Source organism: Rhipicephalus sanguineus, chromosome 2 (genome assembly GCF_013339695.2).
Source record: "Rhipicephalus sanguineus isolate Rsan-2018 chromosome 2, BIME_Rsan_1.4, whole genome shotgun sequence".
Taxonomy (NCBI): domain Eukaryota; kingdom Metazoa; phylum Arthropoda; class Arachnida; order Ixodida; family Ixodidae; genus Rhipicephalus; species Rhipicephalus sanguineus.
In genome coordinates this window covers 58,410,658-58,434,782 of record NC_051177.1, presented here as the reverse complement: position 1 = coordinate 58,434,782, position 24,125 = coordinate 58,410,658, and the positions used below count along the sequence as shown (strand labels likewise).

The following is a 24,125-nucleotide window of genomic DNA, read 5'->3' as shown; positions in this document are numbered from 1 at the left end:
CGCGAGGGCGTGGGTACGGTACGAGAGGGCCGATCCAGCGCCACTGGGTCTTCTCGCCGCATCCGGTCCCCCGTCCGCAAGAGCACGCGCAAGCCGCCCGGCTTTACAAACACCACGCTCTCTGCCGAAGGTTCTCCTCGACTACTCGACTGTCCCCGCCACCGCAGACAAGCGCCGTCGTCGCCCCAGTGACTTTATGATTGTGTGTCGCCTCGCTCCACGGCTGGGGCGACGCGACACGGGAACTGCGTGCCAAGCGGAGCTCGCGCGCCCATCCTTTCGCGCGCGCTGTCATCCTCTGCGATGATGATGCCGCGACAACTTGAAGACGCGAAGAGGCCGTCGCTGATAGCGAGTGTCCGTCGCTTTGCGCTGCCCTTAATGATAATAAAAGAAAGAAGTACTTGAAAGTGAAAGAGAATATGGTTTTCTGTGCCTCGAGGAAAGTGTATTCGGACTGAATGGGCGAACATCCCATCATGGGCGTATCCAGAGACTCTTAAAAGGAAAAAAATAAAAGAAATCTAAATAGTTTCAGCAAGAACAGCTTAGGAAACAAAGATGCGTTATCACCACGCATACAGCGCTCGTCGAAATGATGCCCCGGTAGTGTGCTGTTGCATTCTAACAGAAAAGCATGCAACCCATATTCAAAACCTAACCATGGCATGCACGGCGTGGAAAGAAAAAGTGATGTTTTGGTATAAATACCGCGAGTCATCGTCCTCTGGTTGTTTCTTCAACGGGTTGGATGTGTCTCTGGTGCAACTCCTGCGCAAGTCCTGCGCAAGAGCAACGCCTCGTTTTTTTTTTTTTTTTAATAGCTGCATTGTAAAAAGAAACTCCTCGCTGGGCACCGCTTTCCCGTCTTCGTCGCGAAGGTATCGCGCAGTCACTTAATAACACATATCGATAAAACGAACACCGGCAAGACACCTGTTGCGTTGCCCTTGACAACATTCGTGCTTTCGTACGTGAGACTAGATCGCAAAGGCCGATATTCGTCGACGTGTCCTCTTTTCACACTATCCTCGTGGTTCGTCGCTATAACCTTGAGCTAACAGCAGGGTGCTATGCATTGTCCCAGAAGGAAGGTTCCGTCGACATCGGACAATGTCAAAAGGCTAAATGAGAGGCATAGGTAAGCTCCGCATCTTCGACGTGCCACGTGATTTTACTTCTTTTATATTTCTCTTCTTTTATATATTATAGAATACGCATTAAGAGGAGAAATTCTTCCCGATAAGCTAAGCATGAAGCATGTCCTTTAGTTATTTCTTTCTTGCCTGTGGGGCACTTTGAGAGCGTGGCCTCCTGAAGACAGTCCTTCCACGTGCATATCGTGTTCTTAGGATCAGTGGCGCAGATAAAAAGGATGTTAGACTATTCGCACAAGAAAATCTAGTGCAGCTAAAAAATTCAGAGCAGTAAGTTCTACTTGAACAGGGATCTCGCAAGAGCGTATTGGGCGTTAGCTGCCTCCCTTCATAGTGCAGGACGCTCATTTTGGAGGGGCGGCCCTGTAACAACATCAGGTCCAAGAAAGTGAAGAGAAAGTAAACACGAGAAAGTGTCTCGGTGCTCTTGCAACCGGGAAGCAAGCAGAGGGGCGCAAGTCACCCTCGCCTTCCTCGTCAAAATCAAGTCGCGCCCCGAAGCGCCACGCGGCGGGCTACAGCGGGCTGCCGGGGCGACCCTTCCCGCGCACACACCCTCTCCGCATGCGGGTCGCAACGCAGGCCGGGCTGCTTGTCCAGAGAAGCGGATCGTACCAAGTTGCGCCCTCCGGATGCTGCGGACCGCGTCACTCTCGCCGCCTCGCGCGAGACGCCGCTGATCGGCCAGCTTTCAAGAGCGGCCCGCCGTCAGTGCTGTTGCCGTTGGCGTCGGTGCATCTCGCTCGGTCTACTCTTCTTGGTGTTTATACCCGTTCTGTGAGGACAGGACCCGGCTGTGATGAGACTCGCGTACGGTACCACGATGACAACGACTCGCCGACAACGACCGGTGGTCTTTTCTGAGGATTGACAGTTGGCTGCCCCCCGCGAAGGAAGAAGAACGGTGCGCTGTGTGTAACGGAGGTGAGGACACCTGCTGCTGGCAATAACCGTCACTGTGGGGGTAAGGAAAGATCGTCCTCCGGGTTCTGCATGTAGCCGTACACAGGAGTAGCGTGGATGTGGTCAGCTCGTTGCCAAAAGCAGGTTGTTCTGCAGCCATATACCCTTACAAGCCTCCCGCCAGACTTATCTGCATCTCGCCAGCTGGGCATTGTAGTTTTGCGAATGTTAACACTATCCAGAAGGGCACTATCATCTGGAAAGTTTAGCGATCCGTGCGTCCCCGCACTCTTCTATTCGTGAACCACAAGGGGAGACCATGGTTTTAGCGTTGTTAGTAAGCAGCTGTGCGTCAAAGTTGAGCGCTCCTTCTTGAGATGGACATACGAGTGTTTAACTCGCCGCATCTATAGCGTGTTCATGATAACGAGCGTTGTATTACCCTCGTTCAGCAAAACTTATACTGTAAACATGGTCGTTGCGATGCCAGCGCAGTTATTCAGCTTCTCCTCGATGAAAGGTATTTTGTGTAGTTCATGCAAAAAAAAAAAAAAGACGTGAATATAAGGGGAGGGTTACAAGCTGCACTGCGATATTTATAGACACAGGTAAAGAGATGAGGTCATGAAAGGGAAAGTCTGCATCCACCTGACATCTGATGTAGCAGGCTCATGTATCCTGATGGTACATCCACCTGATGTAGCAGGCTGGCAATTACTCTAATGCTCGTAGCTGTCGTCCTATCGTCTGGTCGCCTCCGCATTAGCCCGCATGGTACAGAGACTGGCCCGGAAGAGCGGTGGGTCCTTCATTCGATCACCGGGCAGGTGTACACTGTCATTGCACTGGAAAGGTCTTCTCTCTGATGAACCAGCGCAGATATGTTTTTGTAGCAGCGTCCCGTTCTTTCATGAGTGTGAAAGTTGTATATTCGTCAACTATGACAAGCTCTCGCAGCTGTACGTGAACATGTATGGATTGGTTGACCTGCCATCGGCAAGTCTGAGTGCTTCTGATGTAACGTATTAGGTTATTAATGGGTGAAGACACGAGGCACGATCAAACCATTACATATACGCCCAGCTTTAGATTGTGTGCCAATGGGTAGCCCTTGCGCACGCGGTAAGTTTGTCGTGCTTCTCAAAAGTTTACTCTACCATGCTGCTCAAGGCCAGTTCATTAGTACATTACAACAGATAACGCAACATGAAATCGCATTAAATGGCCCTCAGCTATCTCTTCTACGCGAAGAAAAAAAGACATATAGCGGCAACCATGCTTTTCGCCGCAACAACATCGTGTTGGTGTTTTGTAAGTTTTGTAATGTAAAGCAACGCTGCCTGTTCTGTTCTAGCTACCTCGAGACCATCCCTTAGTACGCTCACATTTCTGCTCATGTTGACTTTACGCATTCAAATTACAGTTACGATTTAACGGGCATCTCCACAAATGTATTTAGGTTAACTTCGACCACATTATTTTTCTTTTACAGACACTAACACCTGAGCACACTGAAGTTTTTAAACTCCTCCTCCGTCGGAATGCGACCGCCATGGCTGCAAATGAATCCTGCTACCACGTGCCCGGATTATTACGTTGATTACGAAAATTTGATAAGGATAAGCGCAGAGAGCAACATGGTGAAACAGGGTTCGGAGAGAAACTCACCAACTGTTCACAAACGCATACAGTGGAAGACGCGAAACATTTTTCTTGATTAATTTTCACTTTTGTTGTGTGACTTCGGTTACGTGCATGTTTTGTGTGCGACAGGTCGTTCGTCACCTTACTCTCAAATACTGTTTCTTATCTACAATGTTGTTGGTTGTAAGCTAATTAACGCTAACTTTTTTCATTACGCAAGAAGTGCGACGGCTCATGTTCCTTTCTCTCTCTCTCCCAAACTTACAATGTCTCACCCATATGCACAGAGAACTCAGTTATGCAAATGCTGTGAAGCTATAAAAGCTTGCGAACGCTATTTCCGTGATAAGTTTACCTCACCGAGCTCGCTTCAAAAAACTCGAATGATGCAGGCAGGAAAGAAAAGGTCAGTGCACCGACCGAAATAGCCCCGAGAAGGTTGACGAGTGACGCACTTCTTGCGCGCCAAACGCTGCAACATAAATTTATGTGCTCCGTTCGTGCAAACGAGGTAAGTGATCGCATGGCTGCGATCACTTGCATCCGTGTGCCTCAGCTTTTGCACCTCAAATCGGCATTTTCACTGGCCACTTTCACAAGTGCAAAAAAGCGAAAATGGACTGTCTGTCTTTACACTATACAGTAATTTGTCTCAATGTACAGTCGGCGTCAAAACTTTAGACACCACTAGGTCTGAGAAAACTTTTGAATTCCTCAGCAATTTGTGCCTGCATTCGGTCGAACTGCACAGTACATGTCACTAGTGCGTTTTAGAACAGGCCGGAAAAAAATTCGGCAGATCCCGCGTACCGTGGGAGTCGATGTTATGCGAAGCATGCGGCGGGTAGGTTACTGTGGCGTAACTTTTTTTACTGAGCGACACGTTACAAAATGACGCTAAAGATTTGTATAAATTTTATAAGCACACATATATATGTTGAAGAGCCGCATATGTGTTACATAACCAGTTGTTTATGGATGGGTAACGCTGCCAATGGCAACGTGGGTATTACCATAGTCCCTCAATACTTTTTTCTGGTCACGAAACTTCCCCGTCACTCTATGGGAGAGCTTTGTGTGTCGTCAACTTTGACCGCGGGGCGGCGCCACCAGCGTTAGGGGGGCACCCGCGGCACTCGTCGAAGTAGTCAGCGAGGCGACGGCGTGGTGTGTTTGTTTTTGTGCATCGTGCTGTATCGCGTGTGTGTGGTGCTTTCTGTGCGTCTGATCGTGTTCATACGTGACGAATAGTTAGCGGCACCGTGGCGAACGATGTAGAAGACGTCCTGCGTTCCGCACGGTCGCTCCGGCGAACAAGGCACTCGTCGAGCTCAGCGCGGCGACGCGCTCTGCGTTCGCTTTGTTTGCGTCGTTTTATCGCGTGTGTGTGGTGCTGTGTGTGCCTGTGACCATTTTCGTATGTGACAAACAGTTAGCGGCAGTTTCACGAACGATGACAAAGACATGCTGTGTGCCGCGCTGTCGCTCCGGCTATATGTTTTTCGGTGAAGAGGCGGGATTCACGCCTGTCGTACGTACGGCTGTGTACTGGCAATGTTGGTCGCGGTTCTTCCGCCGACGTCGGCTACAGCCTCGAGGAAAATAAAAACCTTCAAAAAGGCATGACCAAACAGTCTTTGCTAAATCAGCGTGCAGGGCAAGGCTGCACGCCGATTCCACCGCGATCGAAAGGAATAGAACATTGCCGCAACCGAACAGACATTGATGACCGCTACGCGCAGGTACGAGCACGCTGCCTATACGCGATGAGTGATCAGTATATAAAAACACACGAAAATATGTCCGTGAAGCCACCAGAGCGAGTTTCCGCCACGGAAACCTCTCGACGCACCAAAAACGCCGTTTAAGCGGCCGCGATGAAAGCCCCCTTGACTGCAGTAATGCCCCCTGGCGGGAGGAGCTGTCCCTATACCAAACTTGGCCCGAAGTTTCGTGACCAGTAAAAAAGTATTGAGGGACTATGGTATTACCAACACCGAAAGCGGTAAGATATAGTGCTTATATGTGCACAGAGCACGCACGCACGTTTCTCGAACCTGTGTGCACGTGTGCAAGAAGTTCTTGACAGTTCTTGAACAAGCGCGTCATCACCGTGATCAGTGAGCACCAGCAGGCCAGCAGCTGGTGATGACTTGTTATAGGATCCGGTCGTGATCGTGGTGATGAGGGGTCCATGTTTAGTGAAGTATGTCGTATAGTAGAGCTGTTGGAATTCGTGGATGCCTCGGTCATTTCGTCGACAAATCGTCTGTCGACAGAGTCAGCGACATGTCGGAACCTGAAGCCACCCATCGCATTGGTGAGGTTCAGGCCGTCGAGGCTGGTAGGCCTGGATAGTGCTACGTAGACCAACATCAGTGGATGGTGTTTGTCGTGTTCGTAGACTACCTGGGTGTGTGTGGCCTACGTAGCCTAATCTACAAAGCGGCTGTCAATCAATCTGGCATCATCCTCGGTCAGCATGAGGCCATCGCCCAGCCTCGTAAGAGATGAAGAGGAGACTGCGTCGTTCTGGTGGACGAAGTGCACATTACGCTGCGGTGATGTGGATATCATATGTAACTTTCGTTAATGCATTCCTCCGGGGTCGAGCAATGCTTCAATATAGCTTGCTGAATCATAGGAATACAAACGTAATGTTTATTAGACTGCTATAAAAGCGGAGCCAACACTGGAACTACAGACGTTAATCTGATATGACGCCTGTATCGTAGGAGTAGACGTCGTAGGAGTATCATGTAGTGTTCATTGCTTTTTTGTAAAATTAGATAGCCAGCACCACAACCACAATTGACGTTGCACCGATATTACGCCTGCGTAGGCTGTTTTTCCAAACCTGTTTATAGACCTGGCGTGGCTCAGTGGTAGAATACCTGATTGCCACGCAGAATGCTTGGGTTCGATTCCTGCTGGGATCCTAATTTTCATTCTTTCCATTCGTTGGGTCAACGCTGCCGATGTTGGTTTTCCTTAATGTTCTAGCATTTAAGTTACCAATGTCTGTTCTCGCCGTTCCTGGGTAGATATAAACTGTCAATATCCTGTGGCGCATACCCGTACACCGCGGCCCGTGGTAAACGAGTATGTGCCACACGTGTCTAGTGGAAAGGGTTTGGCGACGTACACGACAGGATTTTACCGTTATTCATGTCATGACCCGGCAATCATATTCGTCAAATCATCTTACCCTCCCATGCAAATTTTGGGCTACACCAAGTTAAGGAGGCGATCATGAGAGCACCCAGACGTAGGCGGCTAGATAGATAGATAGATAGATAGATAGATACGTAGATAGAAACGCTCAAAGTGCCAGAGGTTCGCTAAGAAATGCTTCGCATTTAAAACTAAATTCAAGACTGCCTGCAAAAGCAGCGGTAATACGCACCTTTTTCTCGTGTCTCATTGCGCATTGTTTCTGCGGAATCCCGCAAGGTGGCGGAAGGGTTGAGAGAGAGAAATTGGCAACCACCCGTTTGTAGCACGAAGCCACAATGAAATCCGTATGAATTTCCTTGTAGCTTCGTGCTACAACACAAGTGGTTGTCTATTTCCCTCTCTTCTCGAGTCTCGTGGTCTATAAACATTTAGCGCTAACTGCACGTTTAATTCGTTACGCTGGGTACGTGTCGTCGTCAGAAACTATATAGTTTTCGTCCATGAACGTATACTATATGTCTCAAAGTCATCAAGCTACGTTTGCATAACTGTTTGCCGTACTGTTTGCCATAACTGTTTGCCGTAACTGTTTGCCTCTAATTTATTCGGCTTTTTTAATTTGTGTCCATTGTTGAATGTCTAATCTTACGTATTATGCTCAGACTGAGCATTTCTATGAATAAGCTATTCAGATAAGTCGGATTTCTTGATCCTCTCACAGCCGTAGGCCATGTCGGGCTGAACGCGCCAATTCTCTATCATATCACGGAAGCTTTGCAAGGACACTAAGGAAGGAATTAACAGCGCAAGCACGGGGCAAAGAAAGGAAAACACAAGGACCACTAGGCCGCCTTTCGCGGTTTGTTCAGTTGGACACTAAAGAGAAAAGTGATCCTTCTCGTATCAGCGGCTTACACTTTAACAACTCCTAGCGTTCAACTCTTCCCGCGAGAAGACGCTCGGCAAGCGAGACAGCGCGCAGGAAGAAACTGCCGGTGGCGACGCCCCTCAGGAGTTCCGGAACCAATTCGCTGTGACGTCAAAGACATTGACGGCGTCTATTCTAGATCCTGCCTAGTTCCTAATCGATAAACACGAACTGCGTTATCCTCTAAGGGGAACAGAGAATGAACGTACCAAGTTTCAGGACAATTTCTTGAATCAATGAGGCCATAGGGAACCCAAGCTCAAGTTTGGGCGCGACGCTCGCGCTGCTGAGCTATGCGTTACTGGGGGCAGACGCTGCCCGTGAAGGCGGTTTGTCGCCGGATATGCTAGCGGCGGCGGCAAGTACACGTGTGCGCATGCGCTCCTCATTTGGCCCAGAGCACTGCTAGTCAGCAATAGTTACATTGTGACGCACCACAGATGCAATCCGAGAGCTCTGCGCGTGCGCGGAAGCGGGGGCCGGAGTGTTGTGGCCGTGGATGCCCCCCAGTTGCGATTAGTTGCGATAAGAGCAGTGGCGGCGCTCGACGTTTCTTAGGAAGCCTACGGAAGCCTGCTTGCGAAAAAAAAAAATATCGAAATCCGTGACGTCACGCTGACATTTATATTCGGACATCTCGGCGCAAAATTCAAAAAGGAAACTTTGATCTTCATTTTCTTTTTTATTAATAAACGTATGGTAGTGAAATTAACCATAGTATAGCTTTCAAATAAAATTTTATCAGTCTGAAATGGTTAATTGTTTGACTCCAGTGTCCCTTTAAGTATACATAATGTTAGGTTTCGTTTGGGATTGAGAACACCTCGGAACACCGAGCACTAACCGATCGATGATCGAAGTAGTAGGTGTGTACACGCCCCCCTCCCCCCTCAACGCGAGACACTCCATCGCCGTTTATTCGTTTTCAATGATACGCGATGTATCCCGATCGTAACGTGTCTTGATCAGAGTAAGACCCCTGCAGCGACAGCAGCATTCATTCATCGAAAGCAGGCAATGCGACCAGCAAAAAAACAACGCTTCGCAACTGATCAGCTTTGTAAAAACACGCTCGCAGAGCGCTCACTGCGTCATGTTACCAAAATATACTGCCCGCCATAAAAGAAAACGAAGAACACGTCACAAGTCACACACCACAGCCACCCTGTATAGCCATACAGCGCTGGTGGGAACCGCTGGTGCCTTATGTATGTCGGAAGTTCGACCGCTCGTGAATCGTTCAGGCGCCCGCCGAGTCGCTTGCACAATCACGACGGCAAGGGGAAACCGCGCGCCAGCCCGAGAAGTCGCTCTGCTGCTGACGCCGGCTGAGCAAATCGCTCCGAGAAATCATCTGTGTCGTCACTCGCGACTCTTCTCCGGTGACACGGGTTCCTCGGCTCGCGGACCGCTGTCGCAGAGCTGCGTGCGTCGTGAAACGTATAACCGAAAGCTCTGTCGCGTCCCCTCCGTGCGTGGCGTAAATCTGCCACGCCGCCTGTTTATAACGCCATCAATAGTCCCGGTGACGCGTATACCCAGAATCGTGCCCGTTATACATATATTGCGTAGTCATATATGGCGTCGCCGCATGTGCGAGCTGACTTGTGCGTTGGAGCCATTTTGGCAAACTCGTAACCATCTCCTTCGAGCATTCTGTGTGTTTAGGACAGCGATCGACTTAGAATACTATGCACTTTACTGTGAAAGGGCTGTCTCTAACGCAGGGGTCTCAAACACGCGGCCCGCGGACGTTTCGCTAGCGGCCCGCGGCTTAACTTTGCTAAATGGTACTCGCATTATTTGCCCGCCTATTGCGATTAATAACGCGTTGTTCGGGTAAACTACAGAGACGGGACTGGTCCCAAACATTCTTTAGTGAGGCACCTCATGCGGTCACTTGGGGTTGAAACATAACCGCGGAACAAAATCTCTATATTTCACAATCGGCGTCCAGGTGGGAGTCATTCTGGAGATCAGTATCGATGCGTTTCTCGGAACTTGACGCCAAATACTTTTCAGAAATGATCCATATATGAGATATGAGAAATGCGTTCTTTCAAATGGCAACATTAGGTGACATTTTGTTTAGCCCTCCCCCCCCCCCTTTTTTTATATTTTCCCGGCCTTTGCAGGACTAAATTTCGTGACTGCGGCCCGCTAATTGAGGCGAGTTTGAGACCCCTGCTCTAACATATTTTTTTAAAGTCTGACTGCTATAGTTTATACACCCGCCACGGTGGTCTAATGGTTACGGCGCTCAACTGCTGACCCGAAGGTCACGGGATCGAATCCCGGCTGCGCCGGCCGCATTTCGATGAAGGCAGAGTGCTAGAGGCCCGTGTATATAGATTTAGGTGCGCGTTAAAGAACCCCAGGAGGTTGAAATTTCCGGAGCCCTCCACTACGGCACCTCTAATAATCATATCGTGGTTTTGGGACGTTAAAATGCATTGTTTGACTTATCTAAGCGCACGCAGACAAGACAGATAAGTCAGTGCGCTTAGGTAAGTCAAACCATGCATTTCAACCAACTAGCCCAATTGTTTAAGCCCCAGCAATTATTATTATTTTGTAAATACATACATACATACATACATACATACATACATACATACATACATACATACATACATACATACATACATACATACATAGGGTAAGGCGGGGCAAAACGCGACAAAAATTTGAAAATAGTGAATATCTTTTTTTATTTCACTCGTTACCATAAAATGTCAACACAGGAACTTTTTTTGGGGGGTACAAGGTATGTACTACATAAATATGGCCATGCTGTGACGGTCCAAAATATTATTTTAAACAGAAACAAAAAATGCACATATCTCATTTTGCCCCAACCTGCGGGGCAAAACGAGACGCTGCGTGAGGCAACACGAGACAGCGTGAAAAAATTTTATCCTTTCAGATCTTGCAGTAGAAGCACTTCAAATTGACTCCGTGAGCTGCCACGCAGTCTTCATGCGCCCAGTCTTTGCACTCCACGCATTGAATCCACACAGAACCCGGCGCTGTGCTGCTCCGAAACTTCTGAAAAGCATTCAGTGCTTTTTTCAAGTCCTTTTCCTCCCAGGAAACTCTAGATGATATTCTTTTGTACGTCCGTACCATCCATAAGAAAAAAAGTATCATATATATGATACCGTAAATAAATGGTTCACTTCATAAGACAATTCAATGCCTTTTTGTCGCGTTTTTCCCCTCTCACATGCCCGAATTCAAAAAAATTTCCCCTTTGGCCCACGGCACCAAATGAACTAAACTTTTGCTGGCATGTAGCTAGTAGTATAAAGTAACAACATAAATAATTACATTGTTGTACTGATGCCGGAGTAGCTTCATGCACGGATCCGAAAATTTGGCTGAGCAGAATTTCGCCCCTTTTTGGCGGGTCACGAACACACTGACATCAGCCGCGCAATTTTTCCCGCGCGAACGCTGTGAGCAATCATGGACTTTTACACATAGAATGTCGAAAACTACCGGCACCTATCGCTGAAATAGAGAAACAGAGAAAAGGTACTTTTTGTAGTAGCTGTACAGAGCGGCAAAGTCAAAATGTCGCGTTTTGCCCCGCGTCTCATTTTGCCCCGCCTTACCATACATACATACATACATACATACATACATACATACATACATACATACATACATACATACATACATACATACATACATACACACATACATACATACATACATACATACATACATACATACATACATACATACATACATACATACATGCGTGCATGCATGCATTCATACATTTACATCGAAGCTAGTCTGCCCCGTGCCCTCGTCATAGTAAAAGTAATAGTCGTCGCCACGCAGGTCACGTGACCAGAGGGGAGTCAATAAAGAAATAAATGAAACAAAATTATGATGATGATGATGATGATAATGATGCACGTGATCTCGCTAGCCAATCACACACGCTCGCGCGCTTACAGCTTCGCTGTCCGACGGTTTTCACGGCGTGGAACTGGCTGCAATTTTTCCTTCGCCATTTACGCATTCCCCTCTCGTGCACGTGTAGAATGTGCGCGCCGCGCGTGGATCATGCCGACAACAGCCGCGTCACCGTAAGGTCAGATGTCGAGCTGTACGAATACGGCATGCGGCAGATATATAGTCCATTGACGGCATCGAGGCTATACCAGCAGCCAACGAGCCATGGAAGCGACGCCGCTCATCTCGTTGTCGCGGTGCCATCGTCGTCGTCCGGCGTCCTTGGTTGCTGGCGGTCCCGAACTCGTGGCCTTGCGCCCTCCTTTTGTGCCGCTCATTGGACAGACCTTGCCGCTCAGCGTGGCGTGTTTACTTCCTCGGGTGCGGACGCTGAGAGGGCGCGAATCAATGCGCATCGCGGTTCGGGTCTCCGCGTGCGGACGCGCCTCGACAATGTGTCCCTTGAAGGCGGCGACAGCCGCGCGCCTGTGCAAACTCAACACATCGACGGGCGTGATGCAAGTCGACAGACGCTTTTGAGGCTGAACCGTGGGAACGGCGCTGCTGAGCTTGACTCCAGACCGCTCAATTGGACAGCGCGACAAGCTTATAGTACTCCTCAGCAGAGCAAGAATCGTGCTTGTCATAGACTCCAGGCTCAGAGGACACAAATGCACTGTTGATTGTTCTGTTTCTGGCCATCCCTTCACGCACATATAGGTCAGGACTCTGGGCGTTTGCTAGATTAGGATTTAGCCTGTACCTGTTTCTTCCTACTCTTCGGTTGAAGACGAACGAAAGAAAAAAAAAAGAAACTCCTACTCCTCACCTGAGAATGTGAGGTACGTACCGAGCCAGTAGATTCAAGCTTTTCGGAATTACCAAGGCAGCCATTCGTACAAGGTCGCAGAAGCTCGTAAAGAAGCGAGAGTTTTATCAGCTGAAACAAATGCAGACGGAACGTGGTCATTCAGACGTATTTCTTAAAGATCGCTCTAGTACCTTCTTCTTGAGACGTTGGGGCGCTTTCAAGTGTACGAACGAGTATGATAAGAGATTGCTTTTATATTCTCATGTTTATCGTACATCGCGTAAACGGAAATTGTGAAAGTCATCCGCAAACGCTATCAGCGTGACGAGCCCCATTCAGTCCATTAAGTTCGAGGACTTATGAATTAGCAACGTAACAGCGACAAGAACAAGCTTGCGCTCACGGGGAAACATACCGCACAGTCATTTCTTTTCGCTCCTCTCTTTCCCCGTCGTTGCAGTTTCTTTGCATATATATATATATATATATATATATATATATATATATATATATGCTTTTCAGCCTTAGCTCCAGCTTCTAAATTCGTCCTCTCCTTGTCAGTAGTGTTTTTGTTCGTGCTAGTGACATTTATTTTCTTAACTATTTCTTTTTAAAGAAAGCTAAAGGCCCTTCGGCGTCTTGATCCCAAGATGAGAATCAGTCATTCATTATGGTCCCCCGACAGCACAGAAAAATGTCGGACATGCCTCGTTTCAGGAAACGGATGGCCCTTCGCTCAGAGCGTCCCCTGTTTCTCTCCCCCCCCCCCCCCCCCGTCTCTCTTCCTCTCTGCAATGTGACATCGCTGCCCATGAGCCCGATGCAGGGGCTCAGCCAAGATTTTATTTCGGAGGCGGGGGGAAGGGTCCGATCATATGTACGTGCGTGTGTTTGTACGTGCGCGTATATATGTCTACGTACAAACTGTAAACATCTTGGTAGGATTGAAACCCGGCAGCAACCTACCCTCTTTGACATGTCTGCCACACTGCTGGGTGAAAGCAAAAAGAAAGAAACAACATTTCACCGGGCAAAAGCAAGAAGCGAAAAATAACGTGCCTTGTTCGCGGCAACATTTCTTTCTATAATGTCGTTATATCTATTTCCACTAGGAAACTTTTTCCTAACGCTTCTTCTTTTGACCCGCGCCGACAATATTATGTAACGTCTGAATATGCAATTAGTGGAGGTGCCCGCCGCGGTACAACTTAATTGTTATGGCGTTGGCATCTGGCCAGTGCTCTCGATGTCGCCCACCCATCATATTATATGTACTGATGGGCTAGTTAGTGAGCCATGATATTGATGAGGCGGCGCACTAAAGACACAATCACGCACGCATAAAAATGACGCAAACCCAAGCGCAGTTGCAGACCAACGCTTGTGTTTGCGTCATTTTTATGTGTGCGTGATTGTGTCCTGTGTGCGCTGCTTCATCAACATCGCGTAAGGCCTCACTAAACAATTGTGACAACAAATGTGCACAAGCTATCGTGGATGATCTTCATTGATCTAAGCGAACAGCTGAATGCCTCTGTACGTATAGTCACTCACTTTATTGAATAAATTATGTGCTTGAACGCGGGTTGTACATTATCAAAACATTTAGGTAGAACTTGTAATTTCATTGAGTAATTTATAAAAAAAGAAAGAAAAGAAAAATAGGGCCCGTATTTGCATAAAGCTCTCACGCAGGGAGTGTTCTGTTTGTTAGGAAACATTTCAGGCAATGCTGGTGCTGGACATGCTCACGCAATGTTGGTGCTGCACATGCCAACACATTATAAGTGTCAACCAATGTCAAAAAGAACGTAAGTATGAAAAGTCTTGTGAATTCGGCTTCAGAGCTGTTCACAAGCATATCCTTATAGTACAGTACGTGTTTCTTCAGGAGCTGAAATAGTTATCCTCTGGCGACGAATGCACTCTCTCAGCTCCATAGCGCGAGACTATACGCGGTGCACCATTTGCACTGGCGCAGTTGTGTGGAAAGTGAAATTCTGATCTGCGACTAACAACCACCGATCGTAAAATATTCGCGAAGAAAATACACTGGAAGCGATTCTCTTTAAAAACTAACTGTCTTAAGTAGCACATTGAAGCGGGAAGAGCGTCAGCGAGCCCTGAGAAATGGAGGCAATCTGACGCCGAATGCGTGAACGTGGGCTCTCTGGGTGGTGCGGTACAGTAAGCCGTGACGATAAGTGTCCTATCTCCCGCCCTTTTGTCTGGCCATTACTCAAGATTTCACTCTCGGCTCTGTTGCTCCCAAGCAGCCGAACTGTTTCTCTTGCTGGAGAGAGGGAAGTGGTTTATATAGATACGCCGTCTCACGGCGTATGTCGTAGAACTACGCAGTTTCGCCACTCCGAGAGCCAACGAGAGCGCGAAAACTGAGATGCGCCATACACTGCTCCATTCGTGAAGCCTTCGCAGAAACGGTATATATGTATTATCAACGAACTAAGACCGTTAAAGCAAAGTGTTGCGTTTCAGTCAGCTATCCACCGGATCGATTAGTTACTAGTTTAATTGAAACATTCACGTGCATACAAGCTGTGCGCGGTTACGTTTATATAACTGCGTGGGCAGCTCACTCTATAGTACAAAGAATATAGACAGCAGTGGCAGGGGTGTAGCCATAAATTTTTTTCGGGGGTGGGGGTTCAACCACTTTTTACGGATGTTCGATCGTAGATATGTATGAATGTATATATACTCATGCAAAAATTGAAAATTTTCTAGAGGGTTGAACCCCAACACCCTTGGCTACGTCAATGAGCAGTGGCATGTACTAGAGGCCGTAACGAATGCACACTCTGAAACGACATGACGGCGATCGCCCTTACGATCCCCAAACTGGGCAAATAGATCTATATTGCAGGTCCTTTCTTTCTTTCTTTCTTTCTTTCTTTCTTTCTTTCTTTCTTTCTTTCTTTCTTTCTTTCTTTCTTTCTTTCTTTCTTTCTTTCATCCCTAAAATATTGCCCGGTGAATGACCCAATGGCTTAACTTACATCCGACTTTGCAGGAGCCCCGGGAGCGCCAGCCTCACCGGGAAGGTCTGGGCGGTGGGAGGCCCCCGTAGCGCGCGGCCGCCATGCTTCGAAGCGGGGCGGCGGACGACGGGTCCGCTGAGCCCCTGCAGCCGCCGGCGCGCAACGGGGACCTGCTCAGGGCGTACCAGGAGGACGCGGACGCGGCCGCGGCATTCGAGATGCCGTCGGCGCCGCTGCCCCCGCCACCGCCGCTGCCGCTGCCGCCTCCCATGAACGAGGGCACCGAGCCGGACTCGAGCCTTCTGCAGCAGCACGGCAACGGAAGCCTGCCAGAGCTACGCGCACCCTTCGCCGTACCCGACGACGACTCGCTCGGACAGCCACGCAAGGGCTCGGCCGACTCTTCGCAGAGTTCCGTCAAGTGCAGGTACACGCGGTGCGCGGAAGCTTGTGGAATTGCTTGACCAGCTGCGATTTATTCATTAAGCCGAAAGCCTTACATGTATCGTCCAACGCGAAAGGTGATTGTCGGCGTCAGCACAAGTGATGCGAAAAATCGTCATCATCCGATGACGTCACCACATGACGTCACAAATCGGCAAAATTATGCCGTCATCATGACGCCATAGTGACGTCAGATGATGACGTCAACACATGACATTGTCGCTTGGTCATAGGGGGCCGATACCGGAGGCATGTGAGGTGCAGAAAGCTTGCAATGCCTCCCATCCCGAAGGCAGTGTAAAAAAACTTGGAGGACGCTTGAGCTTCGCCTTCAAGAGTAGAACGCGATAGCGTAATCGGGCCCCGTGCGCATCGCCTTCTTAACTGCTAGCCTATAGCTTCGGTTCCGGGTGCGTGCATCAACCGTGCCGTAAGGAAACGAACGACTGTGCGCGTGACGTTGGCCATTTAAAACTATCCTAGAATGCCTACTGCAAGTATACGGTTGTTAAGTGCCCACTACGCCATAATTCTTCCATTCCCGAATCAGCGATGGCCCACCACGCGTCCGTAAGGCAACAAGCGAACCTACGCAGCTGCTCACTTTGTTGATGCTTTTGCATCTGATGATGATTAAAGATGTCTGAGCTCTTTGTAATGGGTGGGCCTTTAAAACATCCACTAGTTGCTCAATTCACATGTTTTGATGCGTGGCGCGATTCTACACTTATGCCAAGTAATATCACATGCGTTAAGGAGACTCCTTCCACTACATGACATTCATATAGTGTTTTTTCCCGAAGCAGTTTCAAGCAATAGCGTGGCTCTGTGCTAAAACGCCTCTTTGCCACGTAGATGGCCTGGGTTCGATTCTCACTCAAACGGAAGATTTTTTTATTATTTAGTTTATTTGCATCTTTCTCGATCTTTCGGTCACGGACAAGATGATGATTTTTCGCTCACAACCAACGACGCGACACCGGAATTTCTGCAAAACGAGCTCTTTACGCTATCGCGTTAAAACCACGCCAGGTGCAGAAAGCGTTCGGGGGCGGTAGGATCAATAGAATCGACTGAGAAGAAAAAGATGGCTTTCGCCTTCGAGTCATCTTGGGCGAATGCTCAAGGGACCCTGTGATGTTGATCTGTCCCCGACTTTGGGTGCACGTTAAGGAACCCCTTGTTGTAAACATTAACTCGACGCCTTAAAATATGACACACAGTTCCCAATTGGTGACTATACCCACGAAAACATAAGCCAGAGTTGCTAACGGTTTCTTTTTTCTGGAAGACCGGGGCATCAGTGCATAATACATTTAAAGAAAGATATTCCTGCAATGTCTCTTCGCAGGAGGCGAACAAAGTCTATGACGTGCAACATGGTGAGCGCACTGTACGGCAAGATAGCGGTTGTCGTCACGACAGTCCTGGTGTTGACGGAAGTTATGGACAACTCCGTGCCTCTTCTACGCTTTCATGTAAGTCCCACCAGGAAGCTCGTTGTGGCGCGTTAAACGTAACCGAGATGCGTAAGGAAAGGCAGAGATGTCGGGCTGACGGTTCCTTCATAGCGCTAATCAAAATACTTTTTTTTTACTATTATCGCTTGAGCGGAGAGTACCATGAGACGTTTTTATACGTTTATAAAAAAATTAGAGTGCGATAAAATAGAAAACAGCTCAACGTAGACATAGTCACAGCACTGCCCCAGAGGCGCTACACATTGGTAAACGCAGGAGATGGTCAGAGAAAAATAATAATACAGGCATCCGGAAGTCGTGTAGTGATGCGTCTCGAAGTGCAGCGAATCGAAGTGAACCTTGGTGAGAAGCTGCTCGAGTGACGTGTGTGTCGCAGGGATACCTGTACGCATACCTGCTGGGCGGATCGGTGGTCTGCCTGCTGGGTGTCTACGTGAGCACCATGGTAGACCGGTGTCCAGCGCTCACTGGCCAGCCTTCACGTTCTGGGACCGACCCTGAGCTAGCGCTGCGTCGAGGTCGCGTCATGACGCCCTGCTCTGACGTCAGCATTTATCTCCGGATAGGAGTCGTCGGTAAGTGATGATCATTAAGTGTTCCACAGGAAGAGCTACTAACAAGGAGCAAGGCGCGAAGTGTTCCGTGTTAGAGGCGTTGTCTTTTTTAAAGGTTAGAGGCAAAGTCTTTGCGGAAATCTCGGATTCCCGCGTATTCGCGAATGGTTTCCCTGGAGGCGACTGCTCGATTGGTCTAGTCCAGGGGCGTAGCCAGACATGTTTCTCATAGGGACGTGAGGATGGGGGCGGGGGGGGGGGGGGGGGGGTCAACTGCCCTTCATGTATATTCGTGCGTGCGATGTTTGTATGATTCATGTACGTTCATGCGTTCCACTCATGGCCTTCTTTTATCCGCATAAAGGTTACTTTCCCTCATAAGAAGTGCGATGACATCGCTCTCGAAGAAATTCTCGAATGCTTCTGCGGGAGCTAAAATAAAACTCATCACTTTCGCCGTCCGACAACTCACTCTGGTGTAACTTTGTATTCAAGTCCCGCCTTGTACTTTGAGTGCTGGATTTCGTGACCTTTTTGGCTCGCTCACCATCGTCATGGTCTTCACTGGACGAGGACCACTTGTCGAGTTCCACAATTTCCGCTCAAATGGCGTTTCCAGAGAATCGAGCCATGCCAGTGTCATATTCATCATCACTGTCTACGTCAGTCACTACGGCTGCGAAATTTCTCTCACATGGGCCCCTGACCCCTTATTTGCCCAGTGTCCTAATATAGGACGGCTGGGTTTACCGCGTTGTAACTAACGATTTCCTGACATTTAAACAACACAACTGTGCCAGGTTAATTCCTCACCTCCTATGAGCTGGTCGAAAAAGTATCGCAATAATTTGAAGAAAAAGAAAGGGTCATAGCTTCCATTTTCATCCGCTCCATGGCGTATGTCGTACAAAGTACGCGCTCAGCCGTATGAATTAGCAGTTCGTGAGTGGCTATAGTACGGGCAAGCAATGTGTACGCTAACACACGCTTACGCAGAGACCTCCTTGATTCACTGTAGGTGACTCACTCTATAGTCTTCAACTAAAGAAGTCGCGATTTTAAAGCACATTAAAGAAGCGTCCTACATGTAGGACATTGGGCATATATGGGATAAGTATCTCTGACGAATTTAACGACTACTGTATTGAAGTTCGTGTGCAGGTACTGACCGAAATGTTCACTGTTATACGTAGAGCGGGCACAATTTTCGCGTTAAGACGATGCGTCTTCGTTCTGCGCTCGCTTTTTGCAGTGTCAAAAGTACGTTCAAGCAAGCGGTGTCAGTGCGAAAGAAATTAGTGAGGCTCTCTTCTTGTCCTCTTGCAGTGTTCGGTCTGGGGACCCTTCTGTCGTGCGGCCTGGAGATCGCCACGATATTCACGCTGACGAAGCCGTGCACCGACCCTGTGAACCTGGCCATGCCTGTGCTCCACGCGCTGTTCACCTTTCTGCAGATGCACTTCGTCTTCATGAACGCACAGGTCTTGCGGCTGTGCCACTTCTCACTGAGAAGGGAGGGAGCCCTCCATTCGTAAAGCTATTCGTTCATGAGTGCCACTCACTAGCCATTCGGCTGACGCCTATTCGACTCTCTACTGGGCGGAAACCCTTTGCACTGCGGGCCAAGGTCCATTTTTTGTTAGAGATGGCGCCACTGTATCCGCTCATATTTCATCGAGCGGCTACTGTTCATATAGCTCGGAAATTATTGTGCAAAAAAAAATGTAACGTACGTTATCAACGAGAGTGTAGACTGACACTGAACGACCGCCGTCTGACTGGTTTTTATAAATAACTCATATGCTGTATCGACGAAACTATATTTTTTAAAGATCAGCATAAAAGAAAAAAAAAGACCTGCGCGGATGTTCGATCTCGTTTCTAGAAGTAGAGTATGTTGGCATCCTAGCATAAAAGTTCGCCGACGCCATGCTCAAAGACACCAAGTCAGGACCGAATTCATGATCGCACCCCCAAGTCTCAGTCATTTTTTTTTAGAAAAAAAAAAGTGCGAACATTACGCGAGTAGATACAATAGTTTGGCATGCTAGCATAAAAGTTCGCCGGCACCATGCTCAAAGACGCCAAGCCGAGACCGAATTCACAAAGCGTTCATTTCGTAATCGATCTGTGCTATTGGTCAGCCGCGCCTTCGCTAATTTTATGTGCGGCATCGCTATTGGCTGAAATTTTCTCTTGCAAACAATTCTAGCGTAACGTGTGTGTGTTTTTTTGTGTGTGTGTGGATACGAGCCTTGACCCCTGCATCCTGTCCTCGAAGTCAGCGAACAGCAGAAGCTGTAGTTGATTACAGTTCTAATTAATTAAATGAGATTCGAAAGCATATGTATGTAAAACCTGATAACTTGATTCGATATCTGAAAAGGAGCGAAATAACCTAGAGCACAATTAAAAGTGATATTGCCCACGCACTGGTGTCATTGCCTCTAGGTTTTGGTGGCACAATACCAAAAAACGAAATCTCGGCCTTGATTTGCGATTTAATCCATTGATAGGTCAAATTCTTCCTCCGAACTAAACCAGCTGCATCTTTGGTACAGTGGTTATGGTACTCGACTGCTGACCCGAAGCTCGCGGGACCGAATCCCGGCTGCGGCGGCCGCATTTCGATGGAGGCAAAATGCTATGAGGCCCGTGCACTTAGATTTAGATGCACGTTAGAGAACCTCGGGTGGTCCAAATTTCTGGAGCCCTCCACTAAGGTGTGTCTTGATCTCGAGGCGTAAAACCTCAACAATTATTAATTGCCCTCCGAACTAACACCCGTAGACTTCCCGACGACCTATGAGTGTCAGTATATGAGGACCATTTTCAGTGATTTCGGTTACCTTCTCGTCCGTTACAACGTACAATCTATACAGCAAATATGTCATGTGCGCATCAGCGGTTGACGCTTCGTGTCTTCTGCGTGCGCAGAGCGTGGCCCGGTCTCTGGGCTGCATGCGCCACCTGGTGCTGGTCCACCTGGTGGTCACCAATGTCGCCGTGTGGCTCAAGCTGCTCCTGTGGGAGACCGCCAGCGAGTGGCTCCGACAGAGTCACGTTGTCCAGGCTGGCGAGGGCATCTGGCCGCCAAAGGGATTCAACTTCACCACGCACGTCATAGACGACCAGGGAGAACACAAAGCGTTCTGTACGCTATAATAACACTTCCTCTTGGACAACTTAATGCGATTTTAAACATGACTTTTAAGAGTTAAAACGATAGACGCAGCGAGAAACACACAGAGCGCCAACTACCTACTGACTTTATTGAAAAAGAAAGATGGGGCGTGGTGCCATTCTAGCACATGCAGAACGCATGGGATGTGACGTGCACTGCAGGCTTATATTCTCCCTTGAAAACCTGCAGCAACAGCTCACAAACATTGGTGTTCATACTGGGCTTCATTATGCAATTGTGTGGAAAAGAATGCGTTGATCACGTTCTTCCAAGGAACTTGTGTTAAGCGTTAACCGTCGAGAGGTACAGAACACCTCAGAACGTGCGCTGCTCATGGGTCTTCTTTCGCAGGTATGGTACCGTTTGCCTCCGGTGCAGCATTTATATGATGTCCATGGTCTGAGATATCGTCCTCTCCTCTGATCAATTATTGGTCTTATTATTTTCTTTTGCTAAATCGCTAATAGTTATTCGTATATACCTATTCACGAACTGTGGCGAGAATAGTATTTACCAGGTCTTGATTTTACTTCTGTTGAGACTTTCCCTTGAAGTTGTATGTAGGTAGGTAAACAATTTTATTGATTCATGAAAGGATCAACTTTTCATTTTGTACATAAATAAAGTGAAACGGGTAAAAACTCTGCATGAGCTGTTCAATAATGAAAAAGTATGCTTCTTCACCTTAAATGGGTACCTGGTAGATGGCTATATAGCGACCGTGTTTCTACGCAGCAGTATTTTTCCGCTAAATTAACTATTCGTCTTATTCCACAAGCTGTCGTGTTCAGCTCGACCACGCTCAGCAACGTTTTTGTCATTCTTCCTTATCACCGTGCAGTCACGTCGGATTGTCTGTGGCGACCCGTGGACCACCTGCCCATGGAGCGCATGCTCACTCTACAACGCTGCCTGCACAACACGACGGTTGGCGCCATATGGCAGAAAGCATCGCCCTTTCTGTCACCCTTCATCGTCCAGTACAGCGTCGTGGCTGCCGTGGTTGTCTACACTATCTGGGACAACTATTCGTACTGCACCAGGGGCAAGAACTACAATAGTCGCCGGTCCTCTCCCACCGCCGACCGCATCGAAGCTGCCGTATCCTCCTCTACCGACCGTGTCGTGGACTGCCAAGGTTCCAGCAAGGGCCTCTTCCTGGGCCTACTCGTTCTCGTGGCCGGCATCATCGTCCTCATTCTATTTTTCGTGCTGAGCAACGAGAACATGGAGATCGAGACGCTGTCGGCAGTCACTACGCTCCACTGCGCCGTCCAAGGTCTTTCGGCTATGGCAACGGCCATCGGGCTCTGCACTGTCGGCGGCGCTTACCACAAGCGTGGCAGGACGACCCAGCTCAACTCAATCCTTCAGGGCATCGGCCTTCTGGCGCTTTACACGTACGGCGTGTTCGGTGTCGTCGCTGGCGCCTCGAAAATCTTCGAAGGATCCGAACACCTGCTCCTCCTCATGGACGGTGCCTTCATGGTCCTGTTCGCGAGCCTGCAGTCGCTGTTTGTCCAGCGGCTCGCCATGCGTTGCCTGCCCAAGAAGAACAACAAGTCCGGCCTGCAAGTCGTCACGTTTCTCATGTTCAGTAACCTGGTGCTCTGGCTACTGGAGACGTTCACGAACCAGAACCACATATCGAGTCAGCAACAGCTGGCCATGTACGGGGCCGTGTCGTGGGGCATCATTTCTAGGGTGGCCTTGCCTCTGGTCATCTTCTATAGGTTCCACTCGTGCGTCTTTCTCCTGGAGGCTTGGCAGCTGCCCATCACCTTGAGCAGAGAGTGACCCCCTTCGGCTGCGACAACTTTGATGGACCTATGCGTTCCTTTAACCGTGCACTCGCAAAAGTGGCTCGATAATAGGGCCCTATGAGTGACATTAAGCGGTTTCGAAAGGAACAGTGTTTTGAGTGAGACAGTGATGGCCGCCGCTATCCAGAGCAACCTGTATCAGTGACTGTCACAGCAGAAACTGTCTTGTCATCACCGCCTTTCATTCACGTGTTATGTGCAAACGCTGAAGGACTTGCGAAGCTATTGTTTTCTGGCCTTAGTTCGACAAAAAGGAATGTTGCAGTTTTGAAAGTTAGAACCTACGTGCTCCAAGTGCAAAAACTAAAATCTTTCGCCGCTAAAATTCCCCACAATGACATTAATAATGACAATGTTAACACTGATTGTTTGTGTACGTGATAGTTGCTGTGATGAAATGTGTAAGCGTGGTCATAAGCCTTAAAGGGGCCCTGCGATACTTACTGAACGTAGACTACGCTGCCGATCTATAGTCAAGGTTCCTGTGAACACTTGAGCCAAATATTGTTGCACTGCACTCAGCAGGAAATTTACAGTTTCGTGTCAAAGACAGCCGAAGATCGGTTGCTCTTTCCTCAACAAACTACGTATAGTAGGTGGGAGCAAGCGGACGCGACGTTTACTATATCTCGAAGCCCACGTGCCGCGTCGTTAGATAGCGCGGCCGGCGCCGCGCACGTCTGAACCAGAAATGCTCAAGGCCATGGCGTGCGGGCCATCAATAGGGCCGCAAATAAGCCCTTCGCCACCTCTATCCCAACCAATTTCCCCCTCTAAATGTGTGGCTTCCAGCACGGTCGCGCCGACGAAAGAGATGTGGCAGGACATTTTTGATGCGAGAGGGCCCAATAGTAAGGCCATTCTACGATATATCTTAGAAAGGTATCGCAGCGCCCCTTTAAGTATGCCCGTATGCAGCTTGTCCCATCATGTGTGCTTTCGTGCAAACCGAAGGCAATGAAAAATTGTTGTTTTGGTACCATCAATGTTAGATGCAGAAGTTAAAAACAAGGGTCAGAGTCGAGTTGTGCGTACCTAAAGGCTGCCACCA

General features: G+C 48.6%; 1 protein-coding gene across 2 annotated transcripts; it reads left to right on the top strand.

Moving 5' to 3' along the window:
• Positions 1-1,723: 1,723 nt before the first annotated feature.
• Positions 1,724-23,492, top strand: LOC119383040 (proton channel OtopLc). 2 transcript variants are annotated; one of them, XM_037651017.2, is made up of 7 exons: positions 1,724-2,081; positions 15,621-16,015; positions 17,384-17,510; positions 17,890-18,088; positions 19,394-19,548; positions 21,005-21,221; positions 22,093-23,492. In XM_037651017.2, the coding sequence occupies exons 2-7, from the start codon at positions 15,690-15,692 to the stop codon at positions 23,046-23,048; spliced, it is 1,980 nt and encodes a 659-aa protein (XP_037506945.1). In that variant the 5' UTR covers positions 1,724-2,081; positions 15,621-15,689; the 3' UTR covers positions 23,049-23,492. The 2 variants fall into 2 exon arrangements, with proteins under 2 accessions (XP_037506945.1, XP_037506946.1); XM_037651018.2 differs by lacking the exon at positions 1,724-2,081 and adding an exon at positions 2,104-2,121.
• The last annotated feature ends 633 nt before the right edge of the window (positions 23,493-24,125 follow it).